Source organism: Aquarana catesbeiana, linkage group LG07 (genome assembly GCF_042186555.1).
Source record: "Aquarana catesbeiana isolate 2022-GZ linkage group LG07, ASM4218655v1, whole genome shotgun sequence".
Taxonomy (NCBI): domain Eukaryota; kingdom Metazoa; phylum Chordata; class Amphibia; order Anura; family Ranidae; genus Aquarana; species Aquarana catesbeiana.
Window position 1 is genome coordinate 103,501,492 of NC_133330.1, and position 26,024 is coordinate 103,527,515.

Below are 26,024 nucleotides of genomic sequence, written 5' to 3' on the forward strand. Positions count from 1 at the left end.
TAATCTGAGTACTTCATTTTCATATTGGTCCTCCGTAAGGAGGACCAAGTTACCTCCCTTATCACTGCCCTTGATCACAATACCCGGGGTCTCCTCAAGTTCCTTAAGGGCATTTCTCTCCTCTCTTGTGAGATTGTCAATACCCCGATATTTCCAATTAACCTTTGATAAATCCCTCTTGACTTGCGCCAGGAAGAATTCAATAGATTTATGTTTAGACAGTGGGGGCATTTTAACTTATCTGATGGGTAGGTTAGCAGAACGTGTCGAAACAGACTGCTCAGAAGGTGCCTCTATATCTGAATCGGAGTCCACATTCTCCTGCAAAAGGGAGACAAGTGCATCTAAGGCTTCCCTCTCCTCCTTATTTTGAGTACTTAGATTGATTCTAGTATGTCTAGATGAATGCCAGTATCCAAAGATTACCTTTCTAAGATAAAGAGAGATATCCTTATATACTTCGAACTCATTCATCCCTGACTTAGGAGAGAAGGAGAGGCCTCTACTGAGCAGTGAGAGATGATGTTTATTCAATGGAAATTCGGTGAGGTTAACAACCTTCATGTCTGTGGGGGGACTATGCTGAAATTGATCTGGGGGATTAGACCAGTTTATGTTCTGTGTGTCCTGTTCCTCAGTTGTCGCTGACTTTTTTGAGTTTCTCTTTGTCTTCCTTGATGGTTTGGGGGTGAGTCCGAGGGTGTTTTGCCCTTTACACTTGGTTTGGTTTTCCCTGTCGTTATTACCGGATTGTCTATAGGTGACTGATCCCTCTCTAAAAAAGTCACAGATAAGTCACTGCGTTCGCTGCCACTATCAGTAGATGAATATTGTTTACGATTGACCTTGGTGTTAGCTGAACTGTTGCTTCTTCCTCTGTTCCTACATGATCGACTCCTTCCTTTATAGATTGTGGGGTCAAAAAGATCACCACGTTCTAGATCCAATAGATTTTGTTTGAATTTATCTTGTTTATGAATTTTTAAATTTCTTTGTGTTTTCTCTACTTCTTTTTTAAAAAGCTCATTATGTTTTTCAAAGGAGGGATCTGTTTTGAAGGGTTCTAGTAGACTTACACTGGTATCTATTTCAGCTTTAATTTCATCTAGTTGAGCCTGTTCCTCATTGACAATCAACTGCATAATTTCAAGGCCCCGTTTTAAGCAGCTGGCCTTCCAAGCCTCAATGAAGCGAGGTGTGTGAAGATGCCCTGCTGGGGTAACCCTCTCTCTCAGACCCCTAGGAATAATTCCATTTTCAACGTGGGATTTTAGTGAAGAAATATCCCATTTTCTGTTCAGAAACTTAATGGTCAGTTTTTTATGGTTCCTGAACAGGGTTTGGAGAGAGTCCTCACCATTACTTGAGGTCGGTTGTTGAGAGGAAAAGGCAGACTGAATTTCTTGGTCAATGTCAGCATCAAGAAGATATGCCATATCATAAAAAGTTAAACCCTACTGAAGAAAAGAAAAAAAAAAAGGGGGGGGGGGACGTGAGGTGCACCCGCAGGCGGGCCAGCAAACTAAAAAATGGCGGCAAGAGGTTCAGAGTGGTGTATGTGATCGATAAGTTAGATTCACAAAAAGAAGGGAAGTATAATCCCACTGGAGGCATACATGAACAAAAAAAAGGGGGAGAATATGAACCAAATAACTTAGCTTATTCCATTTTGGTAGTAACAGGTGAGAACAACTGCACCTGCATTAATATAGCGCTAATTGCAAACACCCATTAGCTCAAAAACATGCAAGCGGGTGTGTCCCTCTGAATTAAATAGGCATATCAAAAATACAACAGGGAAGGGAACGGGATTGGATACCAATTCCACACAAAAAAGAATTCTTCAATAAGGGACGAGCAATATAGCAAAAATATAATTAAATTTAATAGAAAAAGATTCACATATACACCAAACAAAAATCAAACAATGTGATGAATAATGAACCAAAAGCCTTCACCATGAGATAAAATAGACAACGTTGTCTAAAAACAGAACACAGATGGCCACCACTAACACACACATACACACTGCTACTAATTGGGGATAAAGAAACAAATCTACTCAGTGTATGCAAATATTTGCTGTATATTGACACTGGGGTAGGTGTGTTCAGCCATAAGTATTGGGGGTCTGCCCGTGGAGTGCTAGCATCAGAGTGAACCAATGTCCCACAACCGAGGTCACAGTAATGATTGACAGCAAAAGATGCAATTTGGTGGCCAATGGTGTGGGGTTAATGTCCTATGTGGAGAGCTGTTGGTGGTTAGAGACTGCTTATGGTCAGTCACAGCATCAGTGCTAGTTCGGGTAGGGAGACACACACTTGTTAGGTATGGATACAACAGTCCTGTAAGGGCAATAAGCTGATTCAGTCTCACCACTCCGCAGACTCCAGTATGTAGCAGGCATACAAGACGCTTCGGTCCTCCTCAGACCGTCTCACACCACTTCACTACAGTTGCCTACAAGCAGGCAGAACCACTACCAAATGCAACACATTTAAGTTCACAGCAAGTGCTCTACAAGATTGTGTAATGCACACATTTGTGCAGAGGTGTCGTGAATTTTCAATGGTTAACAAAGGTGGTGAGGAGGTAACATATCACCACCTAGCCGCTTGTCAATGGCATGTGAAAAATGATCCAGCACACACAGCCACATGTCTAAACAAGGTCAATCAGTTGCGAGGTAGGCAGGGAGGAGTTTTACAGAGGTGTGTAGTGGTGGGTATGAAGATGCACGGTCTGTGAATTTAACTAAATGAAGCAGTTATAGACCCAGCTGGCTTGCTCATAGAAGGCGGACAGCAACTTCTGGTCATGTGGTTGGAAATATGGGAGCCCCGTAAGTGACAAAAGAGGCACTTTGGAAATTGATCGCGAGACACCAGAATGAATGGAGGAATGCAGGAGAACAGTAAAAAGATTGACTCAGCTTAAGGTTAGAGTCCTATTCTGCAAAATTTTGTTATACTGTGAGTAGAATAAACTTTTCCAGAAAGGTGTAACTGACAAATTTAAAAATTGTGCTGAAAAAAATCAGACACAATTACAATAGAGAGTAACAACCTTCCATTCCTCTGCCTATGCAAGTTAAGGTATTTTTTGTAGTAATACAATAGTTTTTTCTAATTCAATAAGACAATTGAATGTCCTCGGCCCTGGATATTAGCACCCTGTGGCTACGCATTACACTTCGTGCCAAGGTAAGCGTCTAATGCTGAAAACTCCTAAACAGCCCACAGCACTCTCAGAACTCTTGGATTAATTGGCTGCTTTGGAGGGCATAGGAGAGATCTGGGGTCTAATAGACCCCAGATTTCTCCATAAAGAATACCTGTCACTGCCCATGCTATCACAAGGGGTGCTATTCATCACTTCATTAAAGCGAAGCGCCACCCAAATGGGGAAGCTCCGCTTGTCTGTCTCCCCCTCCCCCTCCGCTGCCACATTTGGAACTTTTTGAGGGGGAGCAGGTGCCTGGTTATGACAGGTACCCACTCCCACTTCCAGCTCAGTTCATCACAGTGAACTGGGCTGGAAGTTTGGCCTCCTCCTCCTTCTCCCGCAGTTGGCCCATTCACAAGGTGCAGACCAATTCACGCATGAGCAGTAGGAAACCAGCTGTGAAGCTGCAAGGCTTCCCTGCCAGTTTCCCTTAGTCAAGATGGCAGCACCAGCACCTGATAGCCGATTGAAAATTCAGCTTGGGTGAGGACACCGCTGGATTCCTGGACAGGTAAGTGCCCTAATAATAAGAGTCAGCAGCTCCCTGCTGCCAGTAAAATACAGGAACAAAACTACAAAGTCATTATGATATGGTACCGCTGTCCCTGGATACCCCAAAAAATATTCCGAAACACATCAGACCAATGTTGGTAATGTCTATCCTATGTAGACACCATGCAACATATATGGTCCCATTTTGGGATAATGTTTTTAAAACATATAGGGGTTGATTTACCAGAGGCAAATCCACTTTGCACTGCAAGTGAACTTGGAAGTGCAGTCGCTTTAGATCTGAGGGGAAGATCTGAAATGAGGGGAAGATCTGAAATGAGGGGAAGATCTGAAATGAGGGGAAGATCTGAAATGAGGGGAAGATCTGAAATGAGGGGAAGATCTGAAATGAGGGGAAGATCTGAAATGAGGGGAAGATCTGAAATGAGGGGAAGCTCTGCTGATTTTATCATCCAATCATGTACAAGCAAAAACTGTGTTTTTTATTTTCCTTGCATGTCCCCCTCAGATCTACAGCGACTGCACAGAAAACATGGAAATAGACCACAAAACGAGATGGTTAACATAAACAAAAAAAAGATAAAGGGATTGCTGGACCGGTATCAGCCTTTCTTGATGACTTCTCTGCCTGGCTACCCTACTTTCTCTCTTCTGAAATCCCCACAATTATTCTTGGGGACTTCAACATCCCTGTCAACACTAACACTACTATTACTTCTAAACTTCTCAGTCTAACCTCATCGCTTGACCTGAAGCAATGGATACAGGCTCCTACCCACTCCAACGGCAACACCCTTGACCTTGCCTTCTCCTATCTGTGCACTCCGTGCAACCTTTCCAACAATCCATTCCCACTCTCTGATCACCACCTTATTAGTTTTGCTCTCTCCTTGTCTTCCACCTCTTCTCCCTCCAACCGCCCAACAGTTACACGCAGAAACCTTCGCCACCTCAACCCTTCTCTTCTCTACTCTGCTACTGATCACCTCTATGACAAAATCTCCCCCCTGTCCTGCCCCAACCTAGCTACTTTCATTTACAACAGCTCACTGTCCTCCTCCCTAGACAAGCTGGCCCCCCTCACTACACGCAGAATTAGGCCCCGACTGCTACAACCCTGGCAAACAGATGACACCAGAAGTCTCAGAAAACGTAGCCGCGCTCTTGAGCGCCTGTGGCATAAGACTAAGACCCAGGAAGACTTCACACAATATAAATCTGCCCTCCTAAAATACTACTCCTGCCTTCACACTGCCAAACAGACCTACTTTATCACACTCATCAACACCTTCTCATCCAGTCCACGTCAACTGTTCTCTACCTTCAACACTCTACTCTGTCCTCCACTGCCTCCACCCACCAACTCAATCACCGCCCAGGAGATTGCCAATCACTTCAAAACTAAGATTGATACAATTCATGAGGAGATCGCCAATGCGCAAAAACCTCCCCCATGCAACACCCCATGTCCACAGACACAGTCATTACTTCCCTCATTCAACCCTGCTACTACTACTGAGGTTGCTAAACTTTTATCTAGCACTCATCTAACCACTTGCCCCCTGGATCCTGTTCCCTCGCAAATGCTACGCTCACCCTCTGACTCGATTCTACGCTCTCTAACTCACATTTTCAACCTCTCCCTCTCTTGTGGCATCTTCCCAAACTCTCTAAAACATGCACTAGTCACCCCCATACTAAAAAAGCCCTCACTGGATCCCACCAATCTCAACAACTTACGTCCCATCTCCTTACTCTCCTTCTCCTCCAAACTTCTTGAAAGACTGGTCTACAACCGATTAAGTGACCATCTGACCATGAATAAACTTCTTGATCCCCTTCAGTCCGGTTTTCGCCCTCAACACTCCACGGAAACTGCTCTCCTTAAACTCTCAAATGACCTACTAATGGCTAAAGCCAATGGACACTATTCTGTACTACTTCTCCTGGATCTCTCTGCTGCCTTTGACACAGTGGACCACCCACTCCTCCTCGAAAAACTCCACTCCTTTGGTCTCCGTGACTGCACTCTTCGCTGGTTCTCATCCTACCTATCCCACCGCTCCTTCAGTGTCACTTACAACTCTACTTCCTCCTCTCCTCTTCCTTTTTCCGTTGGGGTCCCCCAAGGTTCTGTTCTCGGACCTCTCCTTTTCTCTATCTACACCACCTCCTTGGGTCAGTTGATTGCCTCCCACGGCTTTAAATATCATCTCTACGCTGATGACACCCAAATCTATCTCTCCACCCCCCAGCTCTCTCCATCTGTCTCCTCACGCATTACCAACTTATTAGCAGACATATCAGCCTGGATGTCACATCACTTTCTCAAACTCAACCTATCCAAAACCGAGCTCATGATATTTCCTCCCTCAGGTGCCACTTCCCCTGATCTCCCTGTCAAGATCAACGGCTCAACTATCAACCCATCTCCCCACGCCAAGGTCCTAGGTGTAATCCTGGACTCTGAACTAACCTTTCGACCCCACATTCTATCACTATCCAAAGCTTGCCGCCTCTGTCTTCGCAACATCTCCAAGATACGCCCCTTCCTAACCATTGACACCACAAAGCTTCTAATCCACTCCCTGGTCATCTCCCGCCTTGACTACTGCAACTCCCTCCTCATTGGTTTACCTCTAAATAGGCTATCCCCACTTCAGTCCATCATGAACGCTGCGGCCAGGCTCATCCACCACACAAACCGCTCAGCGTCTGCTACACCCCTCTGCCAATCCCTCCATTGGCTGCCACTCAGTCACCGAATTAAATTCAAGATACTAACTATAACTTACAAAGCCATCCACAACTTGGCCCCTAGCTACATCTCTAACCTAGTCACAAAATACCAACCTAATCGTTCTCTTCGCTCCTCCCAAGACCTCCTGCTCTCAAACTCCCTTGTCACCTCATCCCATGCTCGCCTTCAGGACTTCTCCAGAGCCTCCCCCATCCTCTGGAATGCTCTACCCCAATCCGTCCGTTTTTCTCCTACTTTATCCACTTTCAGACGATCCCTGAAAACTCATCTCTTCAGAGAAGCCTATCTGGCCCCCACCTAACAACTGTACATTTATCTTCTCAATCAGCACATCACCCACAGTTATTACCTCTTGTATCTCTTGACCTCCCCTCTTAGATTGTAAGCTCTAAGGAGCAGGGCCCTCTGATTCCTACTGTATCAAATTGTATTGTACTTGTACTGTCTACCCTCAAGTTGTAAAGCGCTACGTAAACTGTTGGCGCTATATAAATACTGTATAATAATAATAATAATAATATATACACATGTACATATCGAACATACGCATATATAAAAAAATCCAATATCTTGAAATAGTCAAAAAAGTAAAAACATGATAATAAAGACATATTAAACCATCACCATACAAAAAACAATAAAGTCTTTCAGCGCTAAAAACTGTCAGTCATTTAAAAAGATTATCATGTCATAACCAAAAAATAGCTGAACCCCAGTGCAGCTGCAAAGCTCTGGAGAAAAGTGGACAACAAGGATAAACAAAAACTTAGTGTATACATGTGCACATTGAGCCCAACTCACCTATTTTGCTTGGCATACTTCTGGCATTGGTGAACAAACACTTTAATGCATTATTACATTTTGCTCTGGTGTTTTTCATATCATTTTCAGTAGTACAAATGGGACTATAGTTTCCAATGGCTGTTTGCAACATGGGAACTTTCTTGTCACCTGCATAACTCTCCCCCCCCCCATCTATCCCCATTCCACCCTCCAATAATGTCTGACCCCTAACTGACCTGTCTGCCCAATGGAATTCTAGTTCACCCTCCCCCCTCAATCCTAGTTTAAATACTCCTCCAGCCTTCCCATAAAGCTCTCCCCAGCACAGCAGACCCCCTTCCATTCAAGTGCAAACCTTCTTTACCATATAGGTTGCACCCCAATGAAAAGTCAGCCAAATGCTCTAGAAACCCAAATCCCTCCTCCCTACACCAGGTCTTTAGCCATGCATTCAGCTCTCTAAACACCCCCTGCCTTTCCTGTGTTGCGCATGGCACAGGCAATATTTCAGAGAATATCACCTTGGAGGTCCTTCCCTTCAACTTGCAGCCTAGTTCTTTAAATTGATTCTTAAGGAGCCTCCACCTTCCATATATACTGTCATTGGTTCCAATGTGGAGCAAGACAACTGGGTTATGCCCAGCCCCTCCCAGTAATTTATCCACCCGGTCCACCACATGCCGAACCCTAGCACCAGGGAGACAGCAAACCATTTGGTTGAGGCGATCCTGGCGACAAATTATTCTATCAGTCCTTCTGATTATAGAATCCCCTAATACCACTAACTGTCTAAGCCTACCTGCACTCCCCTCACCACCTCTACTAGATGGGCTGCTCTCCCGGCTGTTATCTAATTTTTAGGGACTCGTTAATGATGGAAATAGTACCACTGGACTGGCGCAGGGCGAACGTGGTGCCTATATTTAAAAAGGGATCAAAGTCTTTACCAAGTAACAATAGACCTGTTAGTTTAACTTCTATAGTCGGGAAGATACTGGAGCATTTAATAAAAGACCACATAGACGAGTTCTTGCTGGAAAAAAATTTTTAAGCAACAGACAGCATGGATTAATGAAAGACAGAAGTTGTCAGACAAACCCGATTTCTTTTTATGAAGAGGTAAGTAAAACATTGGACATAGGGGTGGCTGTGGACGTGGTATACTTGGATTTTGCAAAAACGTTTGAAACTGGCTAAAAGACAGAATTCAGAGAGTAGTGGTTAATGATTCTTACTCTGAATGGTCTAAGGTTATCAGTGGTGTACCCCAAGGTTCAGTGCTGGGACCCTTAGGATATCGGGGAACTGGAGAAAGTGCACAGAAGGGCAACCAAACTGATAAGAGTCATGGAGGAGCTCAGCTATGAGGAAAGACTAGAGGAACTGAATTTATTCACTCTTGAGAAGAGGAGAATAAGGTGGGATATGATCAACATGTTCAAATATATAAGGGGTCCATATAGTGAACTTGGAGTTGCGTTATTCTCTTTACGGTCAACACAGAGGACACGGGGGCACTCTTTACGTCTAGAGGAAAAGACATTTCATCTCCAAATACGGAAAGGTTTCGTCACAGTAAGAGCTGTGAAAATGTGGAATAGACTCCCGCCAGGTGGTTCTGGCCAGCTCAGTAGATTGCTTTAAGAAAGGCCTGGATTCTTTCCTAAATGTGCATAATATAACTGGGTACTAACATTTATAGGTAAAGTTGATCCAGGGAAAATTTGATTGCCTCTTGGGGGATCAGGAAGAAATTTTTTCCCCTGCTGTAGCAAATTGGAGCATGCTCTGCTGGGGTCTTTTGACTTCCTCTGGACCAACTGTGGGTATAGAATTGTGTATATTGGATTGTACAATATTTTTTATTTTATATATTATTTTTTTATGGTTGAACTGCATGGACTTGTGTCTTTTTTCAACCTAAATATGTAACTTTGTAGCCATCAGGTCTCCTATTCAGGATCGGGATTTGGAGCACATTTGCTGACATTAACCCCTTGTCATCTGGAGTTATTTTCGGAGTACTTCAACTATGATAATGAGCTTTTCTTTTCTATTTTTTTATCTCATTTTTCATTTGACAGTTGTGTTTTTTTTTTTTTTTATTTTAATTTTTAGTGTGCATCCATTAAATGAACTTGATTGAGCACATCATTTAGCAATAGTTCTTCATTCACTGGTCCCATTGAGCGCTGCATTTTTGTTTATCCTTGTAAACCATCACCATGTATAATACGGGGGAAACGCATGAAAACATAAACATAAAAAAAATGTTTTACTATCCAAAGTTAACCACTTCAGCCCTGGAAGATTTGGATGCTCAATGACCAGGCCATTTTGACACTCCACACCACTGACATTTGCGCGGTTGTGCGACGTTGTACCGAAACAAATTTGACATCTTTTTTCCCACAAATAGAGCTTTCTTTTGGTGGTATTCGATCATCCCTGCGGTTTTTCTTTTTTGCGCTATAAACAAAAAAAGAGCGACAATTTTGAAAAAAAACACAATATTTTGTACTTTTTGCTATAGTAAATATTAGGGCTGAAACAACTAATCGATTAATCGATAACTAATCGATTATGAAATTAATCGATTACTATTTTCATAATCGATTAATCGGCCAGTAACATAATGGGGTTAAAAAAAAATAAAATAAGACCTTTATAGTACAAAAAGAGCAAATAATCGCTACTGTAAATATTACTTTCACAGTTCTACAGTAAAAAAAAAAAAACCTTACAGTAGTGATTATCTGTTTTTCTTTGTACTATAAAGGGCTAATTTTAGTATTTTTAACCCCATTATGTTACTAAACGTCTTAGACCTGGTTCACATCTATGTGTTTAGTGCTTTTTGCAGAAACGCACTACAGTCCATTTACATGGTTTCTTATGGGGACACGTTCACATCTATGCTTTTTTCAGCCACTGCGTATTTGGAAAGGGTCAGGGACTTTTTTTAATGCAAAACGGTGCTTTTTATGGTTCAATATACTTCAATGGAAAAGCTGCAGAAAAGCATGTAATTATTGCAGCAGTTTTTGTTTTTTTAATCTTCCCAACAACAAATTGGCCAAAAATAAATGCAAAAACGCAAATTGCAGCACAATCACGTGCGCAAAAGTCAAAACGCACAGCAAAAAGAACAGCAGAAACAGATCAAAAGCAAACTGCATAGGTGTGTATGGAGCCTTATGCTGGCCACACCGATCAATTTTTAGACAAAATATTCAGACAAAAAATCTTTGTACATTCCCTGAATGAAAGAATGTTGTTTGAAATTTTCACTTGGTTTTTAACATTCTGTTTTTAAAATGAATGTAATTTCTAAACGAAAACCACATACACTGTCTGAAAATCCCTTTGATCAAGAAGTTTGCTATTATTTCAAAATTTTCCCATCACTGTGGTTGAAAATGAACATCGATTTGACCCCACTAACAATTAGAAAATCGAACGAACGTTCTTAAAATAACATTTTTTTTGGAAGGAAGACATTGTTAAATAAAAAAATCTGATCACATTTTAATAGTATATACAGTATATATCTCCTCTAATAGTATATACAGTATATATCTCTTCTGTCTGTTATTCTCAGAGTGGATTAGATATTTTGCTCCCTAACCATATAGTTGGTTATTTATATTTACCACTGCATAGAGTTATACAAGAATAAACTACCTTTTTAAGATTATTAACCGATTAATCGAAACAATAATCGGCCAACTAATCAATTATGGAAATAATCGTTAGTTGCAGCCCTAATAAATATCGCCAATTTTTTTTTAAAAAAGCTAATTTTTTCCTCAGTTTAGGGCGATATGTATTCTTCTACATATTTTTGGTAATAAAAATCGCAATAAGCGTATATTGGTTTGCACAGAAGTTATAGCGTCTACAAAATAGGGGATAGATTTATGGCATTTTTACTATTTTTACTAGTAATGGCGGTGATCTGTGATTTTTATCAGGAATGCGATATTGCGGCAGACAAATTGGACACATTTTTGGGACCATTGACAATTATATAGCGATCAGTGCTATAAAAATGCACTGATTACTGTATAAATGTCACTGGCAGGGAAGGGTTTAACACTAGCCAAATACAAAAACATACTTGGGGGGCACACCCTAAAATGCTTTAACACTAGGGGGCGATCAAGGGGTTAACTGTGTTCCCTCACAGTGTTCTAACTGTAAGGGGGATGGGACTGTCTAGGAGGAGAGCGATCGGTGTTAATACTTAGTATGAACACACGATCTGTCTCCACTCCCCTGAAAGAACCGGGATTTGTGTGTTTACACACACAGATCCCAGTTCTCGCTCTGTCACAAGTGATCGCGGGTGCCTAGCGGTCATAGCGCCCGCCGGGCACTCGTATCGGCTCCGAGCACACGCTGTGGAAGCGCGCTCGCCCCTAGTGACGTTACCTTACGTCGCTTCGCCCAGCCGTGCCATTCTGCCACAGTAAAGCTACGGCGGCTGGTCGGCAATCAGTTAAAACAACAAGGGCAGAAGATTTAATAGATGGAAAGATGAAAAAAAATGACTAAAGGTCCGCTTTAATATAATGACAATAATATCAAAAAGTAAGCTGGTAACTAAGGATGAGCTCTGGCGTGTTGGCACACCCCACATGCAGAGCCCACCAGGAAGTTGGCGCTGCGCTGATCACAGGCAGTGAGACATTGTCCCGATGTGCGGCTGCAGAGATCAGTAAATGTCTCACTGCCTGTGATTAGCGCAGTGCCGACTTCCTGGCGGGCTCTGCATGTGGGGTGTGCCAACACGCCGGAGCTCATCCTTACTGGTAACAAATATAACAGCCATAAAAAATAAAGGCAAACATTACAACAAAAACACTAACTAAAATTACTATATAAAATACTAAAGACATGCCTTTTTCATCTCATTACATTGGGAATCGCTGAACATAAGACTACCAGATAGATAAGTTGCTGTGAGGCGCCCATAATGATTGAACATCACTGACACTCCTCAGAACTATACTTCACTTATCCTCTCCAAGTTCACCGCCTGTTTTCTATCCCGGCATGCACAGCGCACGGGGCGCGCTCTCTCCTCCCCTCTATGGTGTGCCGAATCCGGAAATCGGTGCACACCCCCCCCAGTGAAGGCGGAAGTTCAGACATCGTACTGGCGACCCTGAGAGGTAATTGGGCGGTGAGCAGCGTTTAGGAAGAGAACTATTAGAAGGGGAAAGTGTATAGGGGCAGGCTGTGCCGACACAGGCTTGTAGGGGGTCATTCCATTGTCTGTGACTACACACAGCTTCCATGATACTGATATAACCTCTACTGGGCTCAGTAGTATCGGCACACTGGGAAAGAGGAAGCTCCTGTGAGTGTAGAAATACAAGGAAACCCACAGAAAGCAGGACGAACCATAACACAATGTGTTCGGCACACTACTATCACAGCACCAGGAAGAATGTCTATGCTGAAAATGATGGGTTAAACCCAGATATCTTTTTCCTTTATGTTGGCTATTAAAGTTAGCCGTACACAGATTTTCATTTGAACATTTGTAGAAAAAATGGTCAAGGGGAAAATTATTGTTTTGTATATAGAATGAAAGGAAAGGCACTGTGTTCATGTGTATAACAATTAAAAAAAAGAACAAGTACAATGTCATAAGCATATAACACTGCAACGTGAGTCAATTGTGAGACATTTAGCAAGCTAAGTCCATAGGTGATAATAATCCCAACACCAGAAACGATTGCTCTTATAAAAACTTTTAGTTCTTCCACCACGAGTGATCAGTGGGAAGGTGGCAACTCACCAAAGGTGTTTGACCCCTTTTTACAGGATGGTCAAAATGTGCATTTGGAATACCAAATTGATTCCACTGTCAGCTCCACTCCACTGAGCCCCTCTGGATAAAGCTAGGATCTGAACAAAGACTCCGCAGTAGACATGGATGAAAGTCTCATAGTGTAATTGTTTTTAATAAAAATAAAAGCAGTAGTAGTACAAGTTGCACTCACATGTAGAAGTGCCTGGCCAGGTATAAACAGCGTGTGCAGATATGGCTGATCCTACGAGTTGCCACCTTCCCATTGAGCACTCGTGGTGGAAGAACAAGAGCAATCATTTCTGGTGTTGGGATTATTATCACCTATGGACTCTCAGCTTGCTAAATGTTGATTTTACAATTGACTCACATAGCAGTGTTATATGCTTATGACTTTTTTTATTGTTATACACATGAACACATTGCCTTTCATTTCATTCTATATACACTACCACTGGTGAATATTTCACCATAAAGGGGCAGCTATTTATTTGTTCATCACTTTCCCACAGGGCACCATATCTTGGTTTACTCACAAAACATTATTTTTTGCCATCATTGACTTACCTAATTTAATTTGAAACCCCTAAAATTTCATGCAGATCTGCTATTTGAATGGAATCCCAGATGTGTCAAAGCTGAACTAAAGTCTTGATACTTGCCTCTCCTTTAAAGCGGAAGTAAAGTCTGCTATAAAATTCTTTTTTTAGGCCCCCCCCAGGTGGGTTATGCCATAATGTAATAGTATGCACAGCATATTGGTACATTATGGCAGACTTACCTGTCATATGGTGTCCTCCAGCGCTGTGGTGGAATCGATCTGGCAGGCCCCCTGCACTCCCATCTTCACCCGGTCTTTGTTCTGTGCCTTCAGACACTTGATAGGCCAGGCCGCATACGCGGCTCAGCGAACATGACAGCTGACAGGCAGAAGGATGCGTTTATGGCAGAAGAGAACAGTAGTGTCTCTTCTGTCATACCATGCCTGTCAGCCATTTATTTACAAATCAGCTTCACTTCAACTTTAACAGTCCAACCTCCTGTGCTGGCATTTTCCACCTGGCTTCTTCTAGGTGCCGGACTGCAGCCATATTCATTAGCCATCACAGGAAGATATCACTTTTGTGCATGTGCAGGAGTTCAGTCATCCCGGCACACAGATGCTGTGTCAGTGTAAACTGAGCTGCATTTGTGCATGTGTCTTGTGCAGTAAACAGCTTGCCTGCTCACAGTCTTTAAATCTAGGACCTTAGTTCCGCTTTAACTGCTTCCCGCCTGTAGGACATCATATGATGTCCTGGACTTTGAGCGGTGATACTAAGATGATAAGATGATGCCTGCAGCCCAGTATTTTATTTATTTTTTTCTGCTGGCAATGCTCTGATTAGCTGCTGAATTGCTTTTACATGCAGCGGAAGGGGGACCCCCCACCTCTTTTCCAGGCTCTTCCGTCCCAATGGGGAGCCTGGGATTGAAGCCGTCCGTTGTGCTAGCCTATCATGGAGATGACCGAAAGTCAAGTTCACAGAATTTTGTTCATTCAAGAAACGTTTTCCATTCTGCTCCTTCAAATGCTCTCTATTACGGTAAAAAAACAAATAAAGCGAATGGACCAAAAACAAAAATTTGTGAATAAAATTGGTGAATGGCCAGCTTTTGCCCCTCAAGTAGTGGTTAAATAGTAGATTTTCATGGACACCTGTACATCAGAAAAAAAAAAACTTAGAGGGATCTGGCTGAAAATGAGGGATAGTTGGGAGTCCTACAATTGTTAATGGATAAGGTTGCCTTTTGTAACATGTTTTACCCATATTCAGGTTGTAGCATGTTACAGATGCACCCCCCCCCCCCCCCCGAACTCCTGTTTTGACAGCAAGCGGGGGATCTCCCCCCCCCCCCCCCCCCACTCACTGTCACAATCTAAAAAAAAAAAAATTCCCGGCCGCATCATTCATTCAGTGTTTTGTGAATGGGAAAACTACAAGTACCGACAGCCTTTGCGGCTGTCAGATTGTATTTCTCAATGAACTACCAAGGCATGGTTGAGCCCATTAGTAGTTTGACTCTTCCTGTCAGAGTGTAACTGCCTGCACATATCTGAGTATGAGTAGACAGTTATACAGACAGTCTACAGGACGCTCTGCTTATCGAGAGTGCAATGCTTTATAGACTCCTTAAAAAAAAAACCATAATAAATGCATATTTACCTGCAAATATATGTGCATTTATTTATATTTTTTGTAAAGGTGAACTTATCCTTGAATGCAGTGGGTCTCAACCTCAGTCCTCAAGTACCCCCAACGGGCCATGTTTTGGGAATTTCTCTTAGATAGAATAGCTGTCCAAAATACCAAGCCATTGACTCTGGTTTAAAGCACCTGTGCAAGATAAAGGAAAACCTGCAAACATGGCCTGTTGGGGGTACTTGAGGCCTGAGGTTGAGAACCACTGCTTTAAATGTCAATCATCATCATCATTGATGTTATGGGTAATGATCAGTCCACACAAGTAAGAATGGGATCATAGAAAGTAGATTCAACACATCAGTGCATTGTTTTCTCCAGTGCTTGCTAGCATATGGAAATAATCAAAGTATTATTCCTAAGGCACATTTGTAGTATTCGTCCATATAAACACCTGTGTTACCTGAATAGTAATTTATTAATGTTGATTAGTATATTAGACCTAAAAGGGTGCACTGGAGGTACAGATGAAGAGGGACAAGTGGTAGTTCAGCTTCCATTAGTTGACCACAACAAGTAATAACTTGTCACAGTGCTGTCACATTGGAATGTGTGTTGATGCATTCATTTCTCTTCTGTATAAATGGCCTAGAGACAATCTTCAGCCCTTTGTATTGGAGTTACAAGTCTCAGCTTGACGTCACAGGCAAAGTCTGTCACTGTTTGCTGGTATAGGTAGTTCTGTTTTAGATATACATCCTCTGTCTGACATCCATGTCCTGTGCAGGGTGTTAGTAAAGTTTACTGTTTAAACACACTTGGGAGACATCTTCAGTGGGTGTAAATGACTTGTTCACACCTTCCATGTTTTAGTGTATGTGTTGGAACACAAACAATGGATACTTCAGAGAAACACGTTATCCAATTAGGCCGTTCACATTTATATGTTGCAATGCATTTTGAAAAATGAGGCATGTTTGCTTTTCTGTGCTTGATTAGCTGCTTCCACAGTAGCCAGAGAATGAATGAACTTAAACAAAATGTTTGTCACTTCTGTGTTCATCAGAGAGCAGATCAGGGATCACAGATTAGATCGGGGAATAGCTGATCCTTGATCTTCTCCCATTTGTCATCATAGAGTGAGGGTGGATCTGATTTAAATCGTCGATTTAAATCATAATTTTTAAAGAGCAACTGTCATCTCTGTCCCACAGCGGCTCCTCCTCTGACCCGCTGTTGACTCACCGACAGTCCCATTCCCTTTAATGGGACGCCTGGTGATGCGGCAGTGACACAACAAGGTGAGGGACGCGGCAGCAGCAGGTGAGTGGATGCCCGCTAACAGGCACTGCCATGATGGATCTGAAATGACAGGTGCTCTTTAAATGTAAGGACTTATTCATGCTGGTAGTTAGAAGCTTTAATATTTGCAAACAAAATGAAGGTTTCCTATTTAGAATAATACGCTGTCAGGTTAGTAAAACAGCGATATCATTGAATTGAACCAATTCAATCATACAGTTTGCAGTGTACATAGATTTGCAAAACAATGGGATAAAGGAATATTCCTGAACTTTGATTTGTCTCATGGTTACTGTAAAATTGTGTGAATGCATCAGTGCAGTGCATGTTATCACAGCTTGCAGAGCTTGGATTCATTGAATGAGTTTACCAAAAATGTAAATATTGCAGAATATACAGCCTTATGCTACATAACTAAGCTCCATTTCATGCTGAATAAACTAAATTATCAATGTTTCTTAAATAGAAAACTATCTTTAGATAGATTTTTGCTCCAAAAGCATTTTATTAAAATAAATTTGATTAAAAAAAAATTGACATAAAGTGGATGTAAACCCGAATTATTTTTTTTTTTTATCATACTGTAGAGTATAAGATTTCCTATCATTTGAGCCCAGTCTTGCCACACAGAGTTAATCCATCTCTGAGCAATCCTCTTTTATTGTTCAGTGAGATAAATCTTGACAAACTGAGAAAAACTTTGTCAAATCCTCCCCCTTGCTGTGAGTGACAGCCTAAGACACGGGCATGATTTTTTAATTCCCTCCCCCACTCCTTCCTTCAGCAGCTCTGCAAGGATTGGCTGTCCCACACCTCAGCATGATTTGGCATGCTGAAGTCATGTGGTTACTTTCCTGTCTTTTCACTGGATGTTAGAGATCATAAGCAGAAGTTCAGTTAGAAATACACAGGAGAAAATGCATATTGACAAGGGGAGTGTAGAGGTGGGCGGGGAGTCTACTGACATCACGACTCCACCCACCGAGCTCCAGACAACAGACCCACCCACAGAATCTGCAGTTTTTCAGCTCTTATAACAGACAGAGGGGAGACATTTGACAGGTAAAGATACATGCAGGAGACATGTATATCCTTATAGATAACCCCTATGGCAGTAGTTTAGAAAGGATGACATTGGGTTTACATCCACTTTAAATAAAAAAAAAAATCTGGGTTTTATTTATTTGTTTAAATCTTTTTTTAAATCATTGCTTTATATCCACCCTGGTTACCATCCATGATTCTGGACTCCTCAAAGGCACTGACAGCAGGCCCCGATCACTAAAGTGATCACTTTAAAGGTTAAGTCAACCATTTGCAAAAAACAAAACCTAAACGTACCCATATTTGCAGAAAATGGGGGTGATTTACTAAGACAAATGTGCTGCGCTGGCTCACACCTTAATCGGTGTGCTGGGAAAGTCGTTAACAGATCGTGCGAACCGGCACACTTTGAAGCGCAAAACGATAATAAATATGTAAACTGCAATTCTCACTAGGGTAACTGCGGTTTTCTCATTGATAATAGCGCACACCCAATACATTTGGTTAATTTCATCTCATTGGATGTGTCTTGTTAGGCAATTAGTAGGTGTTTTCAGTTAATTAACCCTTTTGATGCTAATCTTATTCATATTACTTCTAATATATCTTTGAAATGTTTTTTTTTCTATTTTTACCCAAATCTTTCAATATATTACAAAGAACAGAGAAGTGTTTCTAAACCCAATAAATGAATATTTTCAGATCTTGATCTTTAAAGGTGACCATACACTGCAATCAGTTAGATACTTACCACTTTTTTTTTCCTGGTGACTATCCATGGCAGCATACGCACAATCCATGCATATGCTACCGTGAAGGCACCAGGAAAGTAACTTTTAGACAACTCACACCATTTTTTGTTTTGCCATGCCAATCAGCCTAGTTAACCACTTTAATACCAGGCACTTTTGCCCCTTCCTGCCCAGGACAATTTTCAGCGCTGTCACACTTTAAATGACAATTGCGCGGTCATGTAACACTCTACCCAAACAAAATTTGTATCATTTTCTTCCAACAAATAGAGCTTTCTTTTGGTGGTATTTGATCACCTCTGGGGTTTTTTTTTTTTCATAAACTAAAAAAGACCAACATTTTTGAAAAAAAAAAAGTTTTTCTTAGTTTTTGTCATAAAATTTTGTTTTCCCCTTCACTGATGGGCACTGATGAGGCGGCACTGATGAGGTGGCACTGATGGGCAACGATAGGCGGCACTGACATGCAGCACTGATGGGCACTGACAGGAGGCTGTGATGGGCACTGACAGGAGGCTGTGATGGGCACTGACAGGCGGCTGTGATGGGCACTGACAGGCGACACTGATGGGCGGTACTGATGTGTTACTGCTGGGCACTGATTGGCACTGTGGTGGGCACTAATTGGCACTGCGGTGGGCACTTGAAGGGCTTTTTTATTGGGGGAATGTTGGGCACTGATTGGTAGCCTTTTTTGCACATCTGAGGGGGCTGTGCTGATTATGAGCACAGACCCCCCCCCTCTGACAGGGAGAGCCGCAGACCGGCTCTCCCTGTCAGCGCGAACCAAGGAATGCCGTTTACCGGCACTTCCTGGTTCACGCTGTGATTGGTCACAGCTGCTCACATGGTAAGAAGCCTCTGACAGAGGCTTCTTATCACAGTCGGGGATGCAGGTCACAGGTGCGCGCCGGCATGTTATCCTGCTGGACGTCATATGACGCCCAGTCAGGATAACAGAACAACTTCCCGGCTGTCATTTTGCTATAGGCCGGGCAGGAAGTGGTTAAGCTGCAGCTGGGAAATCTGTTGCATAAAAATTAACAAAACATAAAAAATTGCTACAAATTTTATTGGTCAACAAAACAGGACTTGAAAAAGAGCAAGGAAAGCAAAAGACACATGAATGGTAATTTAAGACATTAACAGAATATGGTTTTGAGGTCTGACCATTTTGCGGAGGAAACCGTTGTGCGCCCACAAACGGACATCTATTAAGAATTTAAACATTAATTGGTCACAACATCTTGAGGAAAGATTTTGCAAAATAATGCAGCACAGACAATTAAGTCAAAGTGAAACAACCTACAAACGACACACATTGACAACATCAAAAATATTTCAGGGGAAAATACCCCCCCCCCAAAAAAAAATACAATAAACCAAAGTAAAAAAAAACTTGCTCTAAAACACATCTGTTTTGCAAAGACAAAATACAAAGATAAAATACATGTGTTACTTACTCTATAAGGACACCCAAACCTACTCTCTTGTTGGCCACACGCAATCTTGCCGCTTTTCAGGGCAAGGTAAAGAATGTTATCTGCAAGCTTTATATAACATAGGTTTGCGTGATTATGAGGCAATTGAAAACACATGCACAGTCCATGAAACACACAAAAATGCAACTTCACCGAATGTAGAGACAGAACTTCAAAGTGGGTACACCTGTTAAGGATGTCCTTAACCCCTTCCTGCCGAGCGTACGCAGATGTGCGGCCTCGGCTTTCGGGGTTATACTGGGGATGATGCCCGCAGCTGCAGGCATCATCCCGGTACCATTTTGTAGAGCGGGCGATCGGCTTTCCAGGGATAACAACCAATGCTGCTAAAAGCCTCTCGGCTGTTATCCCGGAGGAGCGGGAGGGGACGTCCCCCTCCCGCCGCTCTGAACGGGGCTCCCGTCCCAGTGGGGGTCCCGATCATCGATCCGCCTCTTCCAGCGGCTAGGGACAGACTGGCACGAAGCCGGAAACGGTTTTGTTACAGTCTCCTGATTGTAAACACGGAAGCGACGTCACAACGTCACTTCCTGTTTACTCGGCTGCCAATGGCGCTGATTTAAAAAAATATACAGTAATCAGAATCGCCGAAAATGGCGATCTGAATACTTTGAAGTGCAAAGGAGGGTTTGGGAGTCTTTTAGACCCCCGATCCCTCCATAAAGAGTACCTGTTTTACACTTTTTTTTTTTTTTTTTTTACATTTTTTTTTTTTCTTGATGACTTTTATTCCTATTACAAGGAATGTAAACATCCCTTGTAATAGAAATCTATTATGACAGGCCCTCTTTTATGGAGAGATGCGGGGTCAATAAGAAAGCATGAGATCGGAAAAAAAATTACCGATCTCATGCTGACAGCCGCAATAGCGGCTTTGTTTATTTCCGGGAACCCGGGCGTGACGTCATAACTAGGGCCGAAACAACTAATCGATTATGAAATTAATCGATTACTATTTTCATAATCGGTTAATCGGCCAGTAACATAATGGGGTTAAAAAAAGCTAAAATTAGCCCTACATAGTACAAAAAAGAGCAAATAATCTCTACTGTAAATATTACTTTCACTGTTGCACAGTAAAAAAACGAAGGGCTAATTTTTAATTTTTTTTTAACTCCATTATGTTTCTAAATGTCTTAGGCCTGGTTCCCACCCATGTGTTTTTTGGTGCTTTTTGCAGAAATGCACTACAGTTCATTTAGCGTTCACTTCTATGCTTTTTTCAGCTGCTGTGTATTTGGAAAGGGTCAAAGACCTTTTTCAATGCAAAACGGTGCTTTTTTGGTTCAATGTACTTCAATGGAGAAGCTGCAGAAAAGCATGTAATATTACAGATCTGTTTGAAAATCTGCAAAACAGTCTAGAATTTTTTTTTTTTTCTTTAAATAAAAAAATTTGATCTGAGTCTGATGATATTTACAAGATTCCTCTACAGAAGAGTATATCTCTTCTGTTATTCTCAGAGAGGATTAAAGATTTTACTCCCTAACTATATAGTTGGTTATTTATATTTACCACTGCATATAAAGATATTTAGGAATAAATTGCCTTTTTTTTAAACTTTACATATTAACTAAATTATACACCACACTTCTTTTTAAGGTTATTAACCAATAAATCGAAACAATAATCGGCCAACTAATCGATTATGAAAATAATCGTTAGTTGCAGCCCTAGTCATAACGTCGCGCCCGGGCCTCCGATGGTCATAGAGATAACTGGTGACCGTCCGGTCACCGGAAATCTCTATGGTCCTCATCCGTCGGTGGCCGTTTCTTTCTCTGGGCCTCCGATGGCACGGGAGAGCCCAGAGAAGCACCAGATGGCAGCGGGGGGGGGGACGTCCACTCCCGTTGCCTATAAGAACGATCAAGCGGCGGAACTGCCGCTATGAGCATTCTTATCGTACACAGAATTGCCGGCTGGAGAGAATGATATCTGGATGATGCCTGTAGCTACAGGTATTCAAATATCCCCTAACAAAGTAAAGGACGTCATATGGCGCCCATGGTATTGAAGTGGTTAAAGCGCCCCCGTCCCCGCGAGCTCGCGCAGCAAAGAAAACGCATACGGAAGTCGCGCCTGCATATGTAAACGGTGTTCAAATCACATGTGAGGTATCGTCGCGATCGTCAGAGTGAGAGCAATAATTCTAGCACTAGACCTCCTCTGTAACTCTAACCTGGTAACTGTAAAAAAAAATTTAAAGCGTCGCCTATGGAGATACTTAGGTACCGTAGTTTGTTGCCATTCCACGAGTGCGTGCAATTATAAAGCGTGACATGTTTGGTATCTGTTTACTCAGCGTAACATCATCTTTCACATTATACAAAAAAATTGGGCTAACTTTACTGTTTCTTTTTTTTAAATTCATGAAAGTATCCCTTTTTCCCTAAAAAAGTTGCTTTAAAACACCGCTGCACAAATACTGTGTGACATAATATAAAATAAAATATAAAATATTGCAACAATTGCCATTTTATTCTCTAAGTTCTCTGCTAAAAAAATATATATAATGTTTGGGGTCTCTAAGTAATTTTCTAGCAAAAATACGGATTTTAACTTAACACCAAATGTCAGAAATAGGCTTAGTCATGAAAGGGTTAAATTACTAACCCAAAATACACACTCTCTGAGCATGGCCAGAAAAATCCAAGTGCTGTTCACACACAAAAAGAAGAAAAAAAAAAAGCAAAGTCACTGAGCATGCCCAGACCAACCCAAATGCAGCTAGCACAAAAAAGCCACCCTCCTGTCCAAAATTGAGCACATCATCCAGCATGCTACAAAATTACAGATGGGACAAACACCCCCCGGTCCAGGGGGGGCAAACAAAGAGCCTAACATGGGCAAAAGTTATACAACAAATACCATTGCAGTCTACGGGAACTGACTTGTTAATTTTGCTAGTCCCCACTTGGCTGGCTTATCTTTTAGTTATTGGCCTTAAAACGGGTATGGGGGCCCAGGGCCCATCCTAAGGGACATATATTAATGTCACCAATTTGGACAACCCCAAAAACGAAACAAGAAGTGCCTTTAAAAATGAAAAATTGCTGAAAAGCTAGTAACTGGGGGGGGGCTTGCTCTGCCTGTAAAGTTGTGCAGCTGTAGCATATATCCAAAATGCTGCTTCAAAGATGTATGGCTTTAGAGAAAAGTTACGAATCTACATTGCAGCTGCAAGATTTTAACACCAAAAAAAAAAATAACCTGCCCCCCCCCCAATACATACAAGGTCATTTGGGTCTGTTAAGACTTAAAATGAGAACCCCCACGTGAAAAATCCCACCCCAAACGAAAAAATATTGTGCCCCCTTTAAAAGCAACAGTTAGCCCAAAGAAATCATATGCATTAGAGGGGGAAGGTTAAATGCCCTTTTAGGAGCAGCGAGAGTCTTTTTACATAATTTTAACAAGGTGCATGTCACATGTTGGCAACTTAACGTGCTAACATGACCTGTGCGCAAATATCATTAAAAAAATACATAAAGGTGAACCAGCGTAAGCAAAAAATTGTCAAGTTTAGAGGTGCGCCCGTTCAACCCATGCACTTGCATTTGCGTTGCTTGACATTTACTAAGATTTTGGCCGTGCAGTGAACAAACGCATTTGAACGAGCGCAAGAGCCGCATGTGCAGTGCTGACATTGATCTTGCGCAGTTCTAAACGTACTTGCAGGCACAGCAGGCTTGCTCTGAAAAAGTTACTTTCTCATTCTATTTTGGGCATATTTGTTACTTGGGCAGTTGTTACTAAACTTCCTCACATCACCCCATAATATTGACACCTCCATCTTCTGTTAATATTGAATTGAAGATGCCGTGCGCTATGTCCATAGTGGCGCACAGATAGCATTCTCCCGTGCGCCGAGATCGCTATAGTAAATGGGGGATTCACGCTCTGTTCCCGGCGCACTGTTTCGTAAATATGAAAATGTGAGTTGAGCCTCTACTGATGGCGCACGGCTTCAATAAATCAGCCTTATAGTGTATGTCTATTTGTTTTTTTTTGCAAATGAGTCTGCTAAGCATTGAAGTCTCAATCAGTGGGTTGTGTGTGCACTGCCAGGCTCTAGTGGGCTGTGTGTGCACTGCCAGGCTCCTACTGACTCTTCCTCCAGCTCCATGTCCATACCGAGCCTATGGTCTTATTACCTGGCATTATTTTCTTGAGAGTTGGTGAACTAAAAACAAGTATGCAGGCTAGAAATGTAGACATGGTTAGCTGCATGTTTGTTCTAGGTGAGTGAGTCACTAGATTAGTGACATCACCAAAAGGGTACACATAATAATCAGTAAATGTAATGCTGCAAAAAACTGCCAGAGACGGCAGACATGCATCAGAAGATGGCCAGAGACTGCATACATGCTGCAGAAGATGTTGGAGACTGGAGATATGCTTCAGGAGACTGTCATAGGCTACATACACAACAATTAAATGGCTAGAGATCACTGCTGATACAGCCCATCTACAAATAAATGCTTCACATTTGTATTCCCAAAAATCCCCTTAGAAATGACTTGTGCCATTACCGGTATTTCTAAGAAGGATACCTTCAAAAAGATCAGAGAAAAACAATATACAAAGAGAAATGGATAGACAGTACAGAATACGTGAAAGTGTGAAAGAAATAAACCCAACCATTTTAACTACTAGAGGTCTAGTAGGGAATTTTTCAAAACTGGAACAGACATAATCTGAAGCAGCTCTGCATGGAAGCCAATCAGCTTCTACATTAGCTTGTTCAGTTAAGCTTTGAAAATGAAAGATCAAAGCTGATTGGTTGCCATGCACAGTCGCTCCAGATTCTGCTCCAGTTTTGATAAATTCTCCCCACTGTTCTTTCACGGACTTGAGTAAACACCAAAATCCCCAAGGTATATGCAGTAAGTGTCAAAGGGCCCCGGGTTGGTCACTAGAGCACTAGATAGCGAAGCCAGGCTCAAGATGACGGTTCCATAGTCTGAACCTTTGAAAACCAAGTAAGTAATAGAAGCAGCCTTGTTTTTATATTTCATTAGTAAGCTGAGTCAAATTTATCTTTATTTGTAATTATTCACTTTTGACGTTTCCTGTTAAATAAGTAATACGTTATCTTGTATATGTTTTAACCCAACAGTAAAACCATTTTACCTTCAGCCATTTTTTCAATTCCAGCTAAAATATTTAATCCAACATCTTGCTACTATTTAAAACATGTTATTTTTTTTTAAACCTGCCTATACATCTGAGCAGAGCGTATTCTTGGTGATTTTTGAAGTGTGTGTTTTTTTTTTTTTTTTTCTCAGGTGCTTAATACGCTCAAAAAAAGCTTGTGTGCTTTTTGGGCATAGTGTGTAGGATGATTGAACATACAACTGTAATCAGGGACAATTAGAAAGAATGGGATTCTGCACGTTGAACGTAGGGAAACAATCTGAAAAACACTTGTGTGAATGGGGCCTTAAGTTCTTATTCATGTTCATGTTGTTAGTTACGATTAAGGAAACCTTTGGGAGGTGAATATTTCTGCTTGAGTTAGAGGACAACTGGTATGGGATTAATACATAGGCTGCCGTTTTGCTAGCATTTGCAGAAGGAGATCCACATTATACTCTCCAACATGTCATTCATGTAACACTTCTGTCTTTGTCTGCAGACTGGCAGGACCAGCTCTTTTCTCTTCACACCTGCCATGGCAGGCTGGTCCCGGGAAGCAGTCCTAAAGCTGTATCGTGCTCTTCTGCGAGAGGGACGAAAACTCCAGTTTACTGACCGTGACTACTACTCATTTTACATACGTCAAGAATTTAGGAAGAATCAGATTCTGTCAAAACTGGAGGACAGAGAGAAGCAGTTGGCAAAAGGACAGTTTTTCCTCCAGACCAAGCTAGGGGGATTAGTGTGAAGGGTGCTCTTCATCCATTATCAGCTGTTTTCTTTAACAAAAGGTAAAACACCTGTTTGATAAATATGATAAAACGTAGTGATCACTGCCACTGTGTTTATATTATTTGGTGACACATTCTTGATACTCTGATTATGCTTGAAGCAAGCTAAAGTGTATCTATAGTGTCATTTTTTTCTTCTAGTTTTGAATAGTGTGGGTAAAGATTAGAACCCCTGTCAGATTGTACTGCTGTACAGAGATTG

At 41.8% G+C, this 26,024-nt stretch overlaps 1 protein-coding gene across 1 annotated transcript; it reads left to right on the forward strand.

Moving 5' to 3' along the window:
• Positions 1-12,356: 12,356 nt before the first annotated feature.
• On the forward strand, positions 12,357-25,779 carry MIURF (mitochondrial elongation factor 1 upstream open reading frame). The gene is made up of 2 exons (XM_073592556.1): positions 12,357-12,462; positions 25,531-25,779. Exon 2 carries the CDS (start codon positions 25,567-25,569, stop codon positions 25,777-25,779), a length of 213 nt encoding a protein of 70 aa, XP_073448657.1. The 5' UTR covers positions 12,357-12,462; positions 25,531-25,566.
• The last annotated feature ends 245 nt before the right edge of the window (positions 25,780-26,024 follow it).

Coding starts and splice junctions, on each gene's coding strand:
- MIURF (XM_073592556.1), top strand. CDS start 25,567: ATGGCAGGCTGGTCCCGGGAAGCAGTCCTAAAGCTGTATCGTGCTCTT.